General features: G+C 41.3%; 1 protein-coding gene across 1 annotated transcript in view; it reads right to left on the bottom strand.

Annotated features, from left to right (window-relative positions):
- Positions 1–14,076, bottom strand: part of slc12a2 (solute carrier family 12 member 2) — a 65,039-nt gene extending 50,963 nt beyond the window's left edge. The window contains exon 1 of the mRNA XM_085414743.1: positions 13,045–14,076. Within this exon, the coding sequence (XP_085270869.1) occupies positions 13,045–13,593 (549 nt within the window). The 5' untranslated portion in view covers positions 13,594–14,076. The remainder of the gene's footprint in view (positions 1–13,044) is intronic.
- Positions 14,077–15,123: the final 1,047 nt, after the last annotated feature.

A 15,123-nucleotide genomic window follows, 5' to 3' on the forward strand; every position in this document is an offset into this window, starting at 1 on the left:
TATTAGAGGAAGCCCACAAAGAGCTAGTTGCTTCTCATAAACCCCTTAGTACCGCCTAGATAAATGCGTAACGCAAATTCCCTAACGTTAGGCACAAAGGCAACATTAGGGGGCAGGGTCTTCTTACTATAGTTGGGGAAAAATTGCAGACAGATAATGTATAACGATAAAGCATGCAACTCACACATCCTTTTCAATGATGACAAACCGAGGAATACGACAGTTTTGAGTGAAAGAGCCTTTAAGACAACTCACTCCAAGGCTTGAGTGAGTTGCTTAATAGTAGGCCTCAGTCTGTGGACATCATTCACAAATCTCCTTATCAGAGAATGCTGGCCAACTGGTGCATTACCAAAGCCAACATGACTTGCTGAAACTGCAGCTAAATACACTTCAATAGTGGAAAATGTTCCCTCCTTATCTAGAAAAGAGAACTGATAAGGAATCATATTGCTAGCTGTGCACTCTTTTTCAAATACACAACATTTGCCATCATAAAGTGAGCATGTGGCAAAAGAGTTCTTGCACTCCAAATGCTCTCAATCACGATCAGAGGGAGCCCAGATACTTTTAAATTCAGCCTGCTCTGAATGTATGGCGTTATTTTTGTGCCACTATTCTGAGCGCACGTAAAAAAAAATAAGAAGAAGAATTTTGCAGGTGCAAGTGTTGCATTTTGAGAAGAAATTTATTTTGAGCGAATAAAAGCTAAATTTGAGTGATCAAAATTCATTGCTGCATGAATTCTCGCATGAAGCTGTGACTTTCTCGCATGAAAACATTTTTAAAAGTTTATTTTGTGACCCAGAAAGAGTAATATTTCAAACTCCGCCACTCTGTGTTCCTCCGCCACTGCTTTGTTTGAGTTTTGGACCAAATGGATTCTGGGATATTACATTTCGTCATTTCGAGCTGATTGGAGACCAAAACAGCTAATCAGATTTTTTTCATCCAAGTCTGTGATTGGCTGGTTTTGTGGCACAAATATAACTGTGTACAGAAAGAGTTCAGCGCGCACAGGCAGAAATGTTGAGAGTGCAAGCAACACATTACGAGCAAGCGCAAATGCAAAAACTGAGCGAGAAGAGCTGCTATTGTGCGTGTGTGTGGATAATAGCAAACACTGAAATACATTTTTTGCACGCAGCAATGAATTTTGTTCACTCAAATTTAGCTTTTTTTCGCTCAAAATAAATTTCTTCTCAAAATGCAACACTTGCACCTGCAATTTTTTTTTCGTGCGCTCAGAATAGCGGCACAAAAATAACGCAATATGAATGTGGATGAAAAATCTATCCATGCTACTGAAATACCAGGTCCCTGTGCAAGGGCTCGCAACTGAGCAGATAGGCTAGCCCCGCCATCCATGGCTATGCCAGTAAGGAGCTATTAAAATCATAGACCGTCACTGCTCCGTCACTACTGAAAAGAACAGAGGTCATTGTGATTTTTTTGCATGATGTGAACAGATCTGCGGACGCCTGGCCAAACCTCTCCCACAGGTGGTGGACTATTTCTGGATGGAGTGTCAACACCCTGTAGTTTCCCCTCAGGAGAGCAGAGCCAAATTGATGTTCAAAGCACCGGGAATGTGTGTCCCACTTAATGACATGATATGTGCTATCAGGTTGTGACTTTGCAAAGTCACAGAGCGAGTGGCTCCATGACCATTTATATGTGTTGCCATTGTATTGTCTGTCCAGACCAAGACAGGACAAATTTTCAAAAGCAGCAGAAAAAAAAACAAAAAAAAAAAAAAACAAAACCTCAAAGCCAGAAAAACTGCAGTCAGCTCCAGGTAATTTATATTTACGCACAACGGACCCTAAGGGGCCTGGAGCCTCCCCCATGAAAACAGCCCCCACCCCGTCAACAAACCATCTGTTGTCAGAGTTTTGCCTCGTAATAACTGTACCAAAGGGAACACCAATAATGAACACTGTAGAGTCTCTCCAGTGACTTAGAGCCAGTAAACATTCAGGGAAATTCTCACTATATGGTTCACGTCTCAGGGAGGACACCCAACCCTGAAAATCCCACATCCTCAACAGTCCCTGAGCACCTCACTACAGAAAGGCCTGAAAAGAAAGTTTGAGGCCTAGATATTCTATACTCTGAATGGGAGATGTCACTGGTGCCGAAACCTAGGCCAGATAGGCTGCGTAACAGTACCTGTGTGTTTTTCCTCTGCTTCCTCTTTACTGTAAGTGCATACATAAAATATTCTAAATATGATGAAGAGTCCAAGTCCCGCTCCCAGCTCAATGGCTTTGGAGAGCAGACACTGAAAACACCACACCACTGAAAGTGGGTGGTTTCATTGCAAACTAGTCTGTAACCCCTGCCAACAATGGTCAAGAACCATGAATGGACTGCACATGCCCACCAATCCTCCATCCGGCCAAGGGGCCCAGGAGGATGGAAGTTCAAAGCCGGGACAGCTGCACTCTCCTTGGGCGACCCAAAAAACCCAAACACGTGTACACGTCTTTCTCTCCTTGAATTGCCCCCACAAAGCATTGAGGAGAGGTGAATAAATTGAAGTGGGGGGCACTGAAGGAACCCGTGCTCCTCCTTGACTGTGTATATGGGTAGAACAAAGATGGCCATTACACAGCTTAGATTAGAACCTGAGAAAGTGTCTGACTCTCTCGATTTATTGAGAGAAGAAGGGAACAGTTAATAAGTACTTGGAGAGGTTAGAGGAGTGATCTCTGTGAGTGCTGCCCACTAAGACGCTGGCAGCCACTACAATTCCTAAGTTGAACATTTTCCTTGTGGATGGTTGGATTGACGGCTTCAAGCAGCAGCAGGTGTGGCAGCAACAGAAGACTTTTTCCCCATTGGTAGGCAATCTACAGACCCTGCTACTCAGGCAGCTGGGAAGTAGGACCGCTGAAGCCTATATTACACTCCCTTACTGGCATATCCACAAAGCCCGGGTAGGCAATGGATAGTGTGGCATGGGTTTATGGGGAAGACAGAGGTCAAAAGTCTTAACCTGCATCTTCCTCCGGTTGTTTTCGCACTGCATAGAAGTTTTTACCTTCTCAAACGATCCCCTAGGACATTATGGCTGGTACAGAGAATCAATAATAACCTGCTTATCCTGGCAAGGCAGGCTGGAGAGACTGAGTCACAGAGATCGCTCCCCTGCAATGGCCATGCCCATAACGTGGCCACTGTATTGCACCCCTAGAGACCCAGAAAATGAGATCAGCAGCAATACACATCTCCTCTCAAATCGTGGGACTAGCTAGTTTTATAACATGTGGGTATGCAGCAATGCATCAACTTCTCCAAGAAGAATATATTTCCTCAACAAAAATGTATCATTACAGCATAATAGATATTCCTGAAATCAGAAAAACCCACATTTGTGGACTACCTTGATAGCTGTGTCAGTAAATAGTTAAGTAAAATATCCTGGTCTAGAACCACTGAAGAGCTCTTATGATCTTTGCAAGGAAAAATAAGCAAGAAGGGCCCAGGAGCTATTATAAAGGGGTCACTGGATCCCTGTGTCCTTGGCGCGTTTGTCTGTGTTGGATAGACATGGTGGTGGTGGAGCTTCCATGATTAGTCATAATGAGATACAAAGTGAGGTTTGAAAGAGAACTGAGGCTACAGTTCAACAACCCAACACAAATCCCTATTCTAATGAGGACAGACATATGAGCCTTCAGCTTTTACGTATAAATACAAAACCAACAACACAAAACAAAGACGAAAACCAACCTAAAGAGACTTTAAAGTGATAGTTTAGAATTATTGTGGTAATGTGTTAGCATGCTGTCTGTAGAGATGCATGTAGAGACCTGCATTTCTGTTGCAGTATTATGCATCCGTTTCTATTCCGACCACAGTTTGTAATTCATCACCCCAAAACTTGATGCAATTTTTTAAAAACATCGATATCTGTACAAACTGTGTGCTGCAGGAAGAAAAGATCGACGCAATCTACAGTTTGGATATGGACATTATTTTTAGCTTTATTGCAGGATGACAGCGCAATGTTTGCCATTGCGCTGTCATCCTGCAATAAAAAGTGGAGACTGCTCCAGGAAGAAGAAAAAAAAGAAAAAAAAAAGATTACACTGTTAACACAACTTCCGGTGTTCGCAAGCACCTGCATGTACAGTATACTGACACTAAGCTAGCAAAGAACTCTGAGTGATGTTAAAGATGAATGAATGCTGACCCCAGCCAAACACTGTGATAAAGAAAGTCGTCATTTGCGGTGAAGCCAGCTGCTGCTGAACTTCAACAGGTAACAAACTGATGTCAGGTTGCAATTGCCGTTTAAAGTTTCATTGTAGGGCTGAACGATTATGGAAAATAATCTAATTGCGATTTTTTGCCCCAATATTGCGATTGCGATGCGATTATTTTTTAAGGTCTTTGTCTTCTGTATTATTAAACAAAGACAAGCAATACATCATATAGTATGGCCAATACTATATTACATTAATTTTAAACTGTTCTTTCCTGGAAGACAGACCTCTGTTATGATGACATGAGGTGATGCATGAATTGATGACTGACATTTTTATTTAACTTCTTCAATCACAACAGTATATTTGAACATACACAATAGTTTATTTTTAGCTTACAAACATCTGAGCATAAAGTGCTGACAAGGAACCCTGGTGTAAACATTAAAATGAAAGTCAGTACAATGTGCAGATTGCAGAAATATACATAAACAAAATCAGTGGCTTTACCACACTCAGTTTTTCGACATCTGTGAACTACTAGACAGTCATTCAATTAAAAAATAATATTAAATAAATAAAACTAATAAATAAAAAATACACACATCTTACTGATCTCTGCAGTCAGTAACATTACACATAAAGTGAAAACATAATAGCAATTGTATAAACACACACACAAACACGCCTTTAAAGTTTAAAGGCGTGAAATTGGACGGTCTAGCCTTCTGATTAGCGTCACCGCTGTCTCGGTGGAGTTTAATAAACTCGGCCGTCTGCTTCTTGCTATCTAAAATATAACCAGACACTGGTGTAAATTCTCGACTGTCTCATACTTCTGTTTAATAAGTTTTCTGTTTGACGTTTAGTCAGCTGTGTGAAAACCAAGGAGGAACCCACCCGGGGGATTAATAAAGTTTTATTTTATCTAATCTAATAACTTTAATTTCAGCCAAACCGATTTACTCACGAACAAACAAAACACTGAAAAAATCCCAACAATAACATTTTTAGGTTGTCTAAGTGACTTATATATTACGTTTAACCCGAGCAGCGAAACTCCGCGGTGATCTGAAAATGATGTGCCGGGAGTTGTGCCGTTCTCGGCCGCATCAGTAACCCTCGAGCTCCCGGCTAGCTGTCGAGCTGGTGGGTAGCAGACGCCTCTGAAAACGTCGAAGCACTTTTGCAAATATGGGATATCTTGATAAACCGAGCAGATATTTGATGTTTACACAACTACTTTCTCGCCTGAAAATATGTTAAAAGTTTATTTTGTGACCCAGAAAGATTAGTATGAGTAATTTTAAAACTTAGTAGCGGCCGCCATTGCTGGAAACTGGAGTTTGGCTGGGCCGCGCTATGAATTCTGGGATATGGTAGTAATTTGGACAGCCTTCGGCACGTCGCTGTGACGTAATCGGTCTACAAATGCGGCCTCAGGAGGATGCAGCCCATGAATTTGGACATGTCCAGAGTATAATCGCAGCCTTTGCGGTTAGAAAATTGCACTTGATCATGTCGCGATATTATCGCAAATGCGATATATCGTTCAGCCCTATTTCATTGTGCTGGTTTTCATCTTTGATTTGTACTGGTGGCTTTGTGTTCATACCTAAATACTAACCGAAAGACCGCATTGCTTGTTAGTCATTTAAGACTTAAGGATATCTCCATAGCTCTGTTCACAGGTACGCTCTGTTCCACATACTATACATATTATACAGTGGTAAGCATCTTCTGAGTCTGATTGATGCTGATGAATGCTCAGGCTGACAGTCCTCCTTGCACAATGATCATTGGCCAAGAGGGCCGATCATATGTCCACTCCCTCAGACATCTCACCATTGTTTGGAGAAACCTCCCACAACTCAGTTCATTATTCTTTTACGGTCCTGAAACGCTCCCAGTGTTGGATTTTCCGCTGTCTGCTGAGGGCCGCTGACGGAATCAAAATGGCCTGTCCTCACAGTGCAGAGACTTTTGTTTTCCCAATTGTGTCAAATTACTATTTAACTCTGGTGTGAGTGTAAAAGAGGTGACGAGTGAGGTAGAGGTAGAGTCCCACAAACAGAGAAGCTTTTGATAAGAGCTGCTTAGCAGTTTAGAGTGTAAGTATCGGTATGTTATCCACTGGAAGAGTTATCCACTGGTTGATAGTTAGCTAGTGACCTGTGACTTGTGACTTGTCACTAGCTAACTAGTGACTAGCTAACTATCAACGAGGCCACTTGTCAGTGGCCGCTCACGAGGCCACTGACAAGTCACTTGGTCTGTGCAGGGTTGAGCAATAATAAAGATATGTATTATAAAATAAGATCTCCAGCGTACCCAGAGAGAACCCATGGAAACACAGGGAGAACATGTAAGCTCCACACAGAAAAGCCCCAGCCAGATGATGGAGTTGAACTCAGGACCTTCTTGCTCTTGCAAACTTCCGATTAGTAGAGAACTGCTTGAGCTATAGACACTTGTTCTGTCACTGCTAACCAGCTAGCTGTCCTGGGTAACCAGATCCTTAGTGTTAACATAAAACACTTTTTATATATGCCACATTTTCAAAAAGCTGTTCTTTTTGAAACAAAATTATCATTTCACATCACATTTCTTAAACATTCAGACTTTCATAGACACTCACATTCTGAACAATTTTGCTTATTTTTGCACTACTGATGACTAACTGTGCACCACATGGGCTTTGTGTACATCTGTGCATGGAACTAGGCTACCACGAGTAGTTGAATCTTGCAATAGAATGCTAATTAGTCCAACTGTGGGCACATCCTGCCATACGGCTTGCATGTGCACACACAAGGGACAATTTGTAAACACTTGATATAAAAGGGATGTTTGCCAATTTTCCATGATGCTAACCATGATCAAGGGAATAAGATTTTTCTCCTTGTGAAACAAGCTCTAAGTAAGCAAAGGGAGAGGCTGCAAGCACATGAAGTTGACCTCTAAACATCTTTGTCCTTTTCATCAAATTGTTTCCTTCTGAACAACATGCACATGTCCCCTCTCTAGAAATATGACACGTTAACTCACAAAGCTCTTTTTGTCCAACTGTCCCCAATTCAAGGTGAATGAAAAGTTATGACCCTTGCTGTTTTCTGAGCAGATTATTGAAGAAAACAGGAAGCAGCATTAATTTCCTGTCAGACACGAGACTAACTGGAGATGTAATGTGAGACCAAACAGCAGGGTTGTTCTGATGACAATGATGTCAAAGTACACGGCATCAGCTTGTTTGTCAAGGCATTTTTTTTTTTTTTGAAAAATCTCATTTCCCGAATGGATAGATCAGACTAATAATGAATTATTAAGAGACTCATAAAAAATTCAAGTTGCCTTGCTTTGGCACATCTCCACATATAACTGATACTTGCAACACAGACGTATCTGGGTGTGCAAATTTGTAATGTGTATGAATTATCAATGAACAGAGAACATCAAAGACACCCTGAAAATTGAAGTGAAAAAAAAATGACGTGGGGGCTAGTCCTTTTTGCTGGAATTTCATTGCAACAACTCAAAAAAAAAAAAAAAGGTACTCAATAGTTTCTATGGCGCCCACACACTTGTATGGCATTCCCGACAATGACAGAGCGTTCTAATGAATAATTAAGTGTCTTGAGGTGACTGTTGTTGTGAAATGAATTGAATTAATGAGACGGTGAGTAGTCCAGATCAGCCTAATATTAAAAGTACAGAGGATGTCTGTTTCCCGAATCCAAGCTGGGAGATGGTTCCACAGAAGAGGGGCCTGAAAGCTAAAGTTTCTGCCTCCTATAGTGCTTTTAAATATCCTAGGAACCACAAGAAAGCCATCAGTCTGACAGTGAAGTCCTCTATTGTGGCGATACAGTACTATAAGGTCACAAAGATTAGATGGGGCCTGATTATACAAGACCCTGGTATGCGAGGAGAATTTTATATTCGAGTCTGGATTTAACAGGGAGCTATTTTTCCAAACCATTTCCCCTTTTCCCGACATTAAAATTCACCTCTCATGCTGCTAGTGAGTCCCCAAATCAAGGTGGGGTATGGGCTTTGTGAAGTGCTAAACTTATGTGCTGGGAGTGGCCAGTCAAGCTGTTGTAATACGCCGAGCAGAAACTGCAGACAACAGGAAATGTGGTTATGAAGGTCAATTCTGTTCTGATCCTTGAAGGGAAAAAATTCCACTCCTCTGAAAAGAGGGGGGGAAAAAAAGAGTGGAATTTTGTTGCACTCCAACAGAGCTGGGGTGATTGAGGTATCTTAGAAAGTAAACTGGAACCCACATTTTTTGTTAATGTCAAAAAACAATTCATGTCCTGATTGGCTAGTTAAACATGGAAATAATGTCTAAACAGACACTAAGAAAACTCTTATTAGCGCGTCTCAGAGTAACTACAGTTTCTGTGACAGCACTGTAAAACACATTGGTTGAAACACGAGTGTCAACTGACAGGGTGAAGTTACATAATAAATTATTTGCAACCTATAAGGACAATATAAGCAGTATAGAGACTGACAAAAGTTTGAGAGTCATGATAAGAAGTATAGAAGTATATATAATAGGATGGTTTTGCAGCACTTGCTTGTTTTTCAAGGACTGTTTTATCATATCTAAACTAAAGCATCAATAGTTACATATTCTCACAGATACATTACCGCCAAAATAAATTCAACGGAATACGCACAGCTACTGCTAATACCGCTATTGTTTTACTCTCAGCTTAATTACTGTACTTGCGTCTCACAAGGGGGTGGGGTCATTGTGCTATTTCTGACATCAGGGTCTATGTGACGCACACGGGAATAAGGAAGAAGCCAGGTCCTCTGCAGACAAAAAGCTCTTTCTCTCTCACGCAGTTGCCAAAAGGCTCTGTGAGAAAGAGACACAGAGAGGGTGTGCACGTGTGCGAGCCAGTGAGCGAGATTGTTACTACAGCTGTAAGACCATCATCTATGGCTGATTCTGAGACAAAAGGACTCCACTGCTTGTCAAATGACACACTAAAAGCCCAGGGGGTCCTTCGCTTCCTGTTTCTGTATACAGCCTGTACAATCTGCAGGGCTGTGAGGTACTAGAAACACAGGAGGGATTTGCTTCAAAAGGGGGGGAAAAAAAAAAAAAAAGCTTGTAAGACTTAAACAAGGGTTCCATTGTGCAAATCGACCCTGCAACGTCCCCTGAAAGCAGCAGGCACTTTTACAATGTGTACCTCTCTACTAATCAACAACTTACAATCCCACATTTCATATCCATATAGACTGACAAAACAGCAGCACTTAACTGTAACCCCTTAAGCATTTTATCCACCTTAAGAATATGCAAACTCCTCGCAGAAAGCACCCAGCCTAGTAGCAAATGGTAACTTGGAACCTTTTTTGTTCTGAATAAACAGTCTTAACCGATGCACTACAATGCCGTCACACTTACCCAATTAACAAGGCCACCGGGCAAACAAGCCTTTGACAACTATAACAATACCAATCACAAAATACTAAATAATGCAGCTGATTATTTAATTAAATTGAACTGAAAGTTAAAGGTTCTGCCTGCCATTCTACTTCTAAATATCCTGTAAGCAAGCAGTCTGATAGCAGTTTTCTATCGGTGTGATATCCCATATGGAAAAGATATAAATCTTATAAAGTTTGTATCTGTCTTGTGTGAAACTTGTATGAAAAGCATATAAGAGTGAAAACAGATATAAGATCCCTTGAAAAATTATATAATGAAACTTGTATGTTTTGGATACTTACTAAAACAATATATGAAAGTAATGAGAAAGTGGCCACTTTCATGAGTAATCACATATAAGTTTTTACTATTTCTTTTCCATATGGGATTGTACTAAGAGGTCTTTAAGACCTCACACATACCTACACACACAGTATACTATCATAATATAATTTAATTATAATACAACATCATTATAACATGTACATAATATGCCTAAATTGCAGGATATTTGAACTTTTGACCTCTACTCTTACTTGGTCTTACTTTGACCTTCTCCGTAGCAACAAATCTGATGATGCAAAATAAGGCTACAGATTTTTTTTTAAAGATTATTATAATAAACTTTAAAAAATAAATTATTTTCAGATATGTTGTGGAAGGTACTGCGACTCAGAATTTGACACCTTTGCACATCCTCCATTTGTGCATGACATTGTTGAATTACTTTTGTTTAGTTGTGTAAACATCTATTTATTAAAAAAAAAAAAAAAATGATGTGTGGTCAAGTGATGAAACTAACATGAATAAACATGTGGATCACATGTTCAATCACTTATTCATATCTGGCATCATCACGAGACGTCAGACCTAACTGATTAACTGTGCATGTCTCAGTGTCACAGCATCCCACACCCACATCCTGACTTGGCCTACCTCTGAATAAATTCGGGAAAATCTTTTGAGATTTGATGTGGAACAATCCAGCTGTGCCTTCCAATATAATGGTTTGCATCAAGTGTTCTTTATCTCTTTTTTTTTTTTTAAATCTTGTTACAAAATTAAGAAAGCGTCACATCACAATAATTCACCTACCATATACAGATAGAGATATATCTCTATGCTCACAATGTATGATTGAAAATCATCTAAACAAAGTGCATAGGTGTAAAATTAAACTAAATAGCTTATCCATAGTTTTTTTTAACTGTCGTTTTTGGATTCAGCACATTAAAATCCAGGAGCAATAAGAGGACATGAAAGAAACTGTGCACATTTTGCAAGTATTGCGGCAAAAATGCCATTAAGACTCGAGTTAAGACTGAACTTATCCTTAACTACTGTCCCAGCTACTCTAAAAGTATAGAGAGCAGTATTTTATGTACAATATTCCAGTCTAATGTCAAACTTCAGCAGCACTGAGTGCGACATCAATATTTAAGCACAGTGTGTTTATGCTCTGCTGCTCTGGACTGAATAAAATCTTCCCTGTCACAGTTTCCCTTCCGGCTCTTCAATATGGACCCATAGCGCAGGTGCTGTTTTGGAGCTCAACATTACAGGACGGCAACACTTACTTACCTGCCTGTTCCTGACGGCCCATGTCACTAGAGGCTCAAGACTCTCAGTGGAGTTTACTGCCACAGTCAATTACATAAAGACAATGCGTTCAGCTTTCACATAGACACTTTACCAACTTTATAAGAGGACTCATTGATTGCCATGAAAAACAACCAGAAGCAACAATCAATTGGTGGAATTTCCATTCCACATTTCGATCTGGGCGTGCCACACAAACACTGCAAAACACTCAGTGACAGACATGATAAAGTAGTAGCACCAAGGTGACCATGACCTTCAAACTAAAAGAAACCCCATGATATTTAATGTTCATAGGCTATTTCCAATCTACTGAGCCAAAAAGTGCAGCTTGTATGAATATCAGCCAACCACAGCAGCTAATTAAATTCCATTGTCCATCAGCTGATCATGCATATCTGCTAGCAGCTGTAATTCTGTGGTGTTGAAACATACTTGCCTACTAAATATTTGCCATAAAGTCTCAATATAGCCTGACTGGGGAAGACAATAGAAGCCCTGTTCTAGTTGAAAAAACAAAACCAGCTTTTCAACACTAACTACTTGATGTTTAGATATATATATTTTAAAAAAAAAAAAAAAAAAAAAAAAAAAAAAAAGCGATCAGAACAGACTTTACTTTTCATTAAGTTTCATAAGGTATACAATCGACTGGAGTGGGCAGGCATTGACAAAGGCGTCCTGCTTTAGTTTTGAATGATATACCGGAAAATCAAGTCTCGTGTCAACAGACTTGATTTGGTGCCAGTAATTCGGCACCAAGTAACAATTCTTGACTTGCAAATGTGATGACACTGGTTTGCGCTGAAAGACAGCATAAAGTTAATGCAATTTTCTTTAGACCACGCCAGTTTATAACAAAAGTTGTCTCGAAACACTTTGTAGTAAATAAAGAACTTCTACACGCAATAAAAGTGTAAGAATTCTTCCGTTTTCCTTTATCGCAACATCCAACAATCTAACCTGACCCAGTAAGCAAGGTGACTTCTCACCAGAGCAAAACACAGCATACAAATGTTCTGTTAAGCTATGGACGCAATACAAGATGAGCAATATGGATGAAACTGAAGTGGATATTTTTTTGGAAAAATGTATTTAAAACACTGAGAACCTGGGCTTTGTCATACAAGCTTGGGTCCGTGTTGGAGTTCATTGTGGTTAGTGAAAATCAGTTCGTCAGGGTACTGCTGCCAACAGTCACTTTGAAGTTTATCAGAATATAACCTTGACAATAACAGGCTACTCCAGGCCAGTTAGAGGAAAAGGGGGGGAAAACACCACCACAGTTCAGAAATAAAGTTTTTACTTAAAAATGAATTAATACTAGCAACACGAAAGTGCTTTCAGTGCGACTGTCATTTACAAGGGAAACATCTGCCATGTTCTTTAGATATGTTTGTTTCTTAATAACGTAAACAGTGACACAAACCAGCAAACACAGCGGTAGTCTGGGTTCAGTCATTTTGACCTGAACATCTTACAGAGCATCTGTCCGAAGAAGAAAAACAAAAACAAAAACCACACCACAACAACAAAAACAACTTTATCTGACAGGACTGCTGTGACCTAGATGGAGTACACGGGAAAAGCAGAGGTTCCCATCTACCAATAACACGTAGAGCGGCATGTGATGGTTTAAAGACAATAAACGGAGATTGTAAATACATAAGGTGAACACTCTGACAGTTGGGGTTAATTCCCATTATAATAAGATAAGTTGTAGTCTGATTTCTATATGATTCAACCAGTAGTTTCGGGTGATGCGAGTGGTCTTACCTTGTCCAGCTCATCGTGCAGCTCCGACAGGGTGGGTCTGGTGAGTTTCTCCCCCAGCGGTGCTGCTGTCTGCCGGTAGAAATCGATGTTGGGCACGGCATCGATGGTATTGTGACCAAAAGTTCTCAAGTAATAGGTATTGGTGTGCGTGTCATAGTGATAGTGATGTTGCCCCCCAGTCGACGAATGTAAGCTAGTCTCGCTCATCACCGTGTCTCCGTTCTGCATTCCCTCAGTCGGCGCTGCCTCCGGAGAGTCCACGCTGCCTACCCCAGTCGGATCCGCAAAGTTCACCACCCGAAACCGGCCTTTAGCTTCCTCTCCGCTGACAGCTGGATTGCTACTCGGAGCATCTGGGGCAGCGGCAGAGGCGTCGGAGCTCGGAGTCTTATCATCGGCGCCCGCAGCCTCAGCCACGAGGTCCACTTGGAAACGGCTTTGACTGGGCGTCGGACCGGGTGGCTTCTGCCCCGCATCCGGGGCTAGAAAATCATGGTCCGTCGCAGAGTTCTCCGCCGGAGCGGAAGACGCAGAGGATGGTGCTGACATGGTACAGCAAACAGAGATGAACGTGGAAAGCGTGTGGATCAAACGCTTTACTCGGCCACACAATATAATGGATGCGAGCAAAAACCCGGTTGCCACCCGTTACAAAGCGTCTTCCTATTTACAGGAAAAATGAACTCGCTGCTCTGACTGGTTAGAAAAGGCGCAGGATAGCGGCGAGGAAAGGAGGAGTAGTGAGGGTAGCTTGTTAGCACGGTCGGAACAAGACTACAGATTGTAAACTTTCCGTCGCTCTCCTACTTCTTCTTCCACGGTGATAAATCCCAAAACTCACAATTTATTGTCCCTCGCTCGGGGACACAGCACTAGATCCCAGCCACTTATGGTCCTTCTGCTGCCCTGAAAACGATGCTGATATCGACCTTGCCGTAGCTCCTCCTAGACTCCCAGAGATTTCCTTGCTGCTATTTTACACACTTCAGACGGCATCGCCAGAGGGCGGACAACGACTAACAAGAACCTCGCGAGGTGTCAGTGATCGCGTTCCTTTTTAAGAGGGAAGGTAATGTCGCGAGAACATATGACAATACCCAAAGAGTAGGCGTGACGTTGTTTGACCCCTGTGAGATCGGAGAAGAGGGGAGGGGATTTGGGGACGGGCGGGGAAGGGCATAACTGCACCACTATATGTGCTGCTGTTTGTCTGTTTGTCCGTTTGTCTTTGTCAAAGCTCCATCTACGACTTCACAAGTATAGGTTTTGTCTGTTGTACATTGCCTATCTCACTGTAGTATGTGGATGGGATAACGTTTGCCCTTTAGCGGTGTATTGTACCCAGCGTGGCCCAAACCCTTCATGTCCCAAAACATTTTGAGTTTTCTCTGCATTTATGCAGACGCATAGCACAGAACTCTCAGTCAATACATAAGCAGTCTGTGGGCCTCCTTCCTTTCTTGTTCCATATCTCTTAAGCTACCTTTGAGGGGTTTTTAAACTATTTGAATAATATTTTATAAGTTAGTACATTTTAGATTTATTATTTTAATATACAATAGTCCGTAGTGGTAATTAGGGTAAGAAGTAATGAACTCTTCATATAACACATCTGTCTGTGAACATTTCATCACATTTCAACCCTTATTTCTCAACATACAGTATTCTACCATTAATTTCTGGTTAAAAACCATTTTGCTTGAAGTGTCAAGCGAGTACCTTTTTTCATTTTTATTTATTAGGGCATTAACATAAGTTGCACAGGGCTAATAGCAGTATGTTAAAAATGGATTCGATTAAAATGATTATCCCCTCCATGAATTGCTACCGTTTTTGTGATGAAGGGATTTGTGTGTCCCAGGGATCCTAAATTCATCCTGGGTGAGGGACCAGACAAAGAGTGATTCAGAAGATAAACATGAGTGTAACATCAGGGGAGCACGTCATCCTGCCTGGGATAGGGTTACTGGGGCCCAGCCCTGGATCCAGACCTTGCTCCATCGTGCCCAAGGAAGAGCGCCTGGTGGCCAGGCCCCATGGGTTACCTGAGCACTCAAAGCGCTTTATACAACTTGCCCC

Source organism: Rhamphochromis longiceps, linkage group LG7 (genome assembly GCF_057381845.1).
Source record: "Rhamphochromis longiceps isolate RC_006_pf linkage group LG7, R_longiceps_female_GT1.1, whole genome shotgun sequence".
In the NCBI taxonomy this organism is placed as follows: domain Eukaryota; kingdom Metazoa; phylum Chordata; class Actinopteri; order Cichliformes; family Cichlidae; genus Rhamphochromis; species Rhamphochromis longiceps.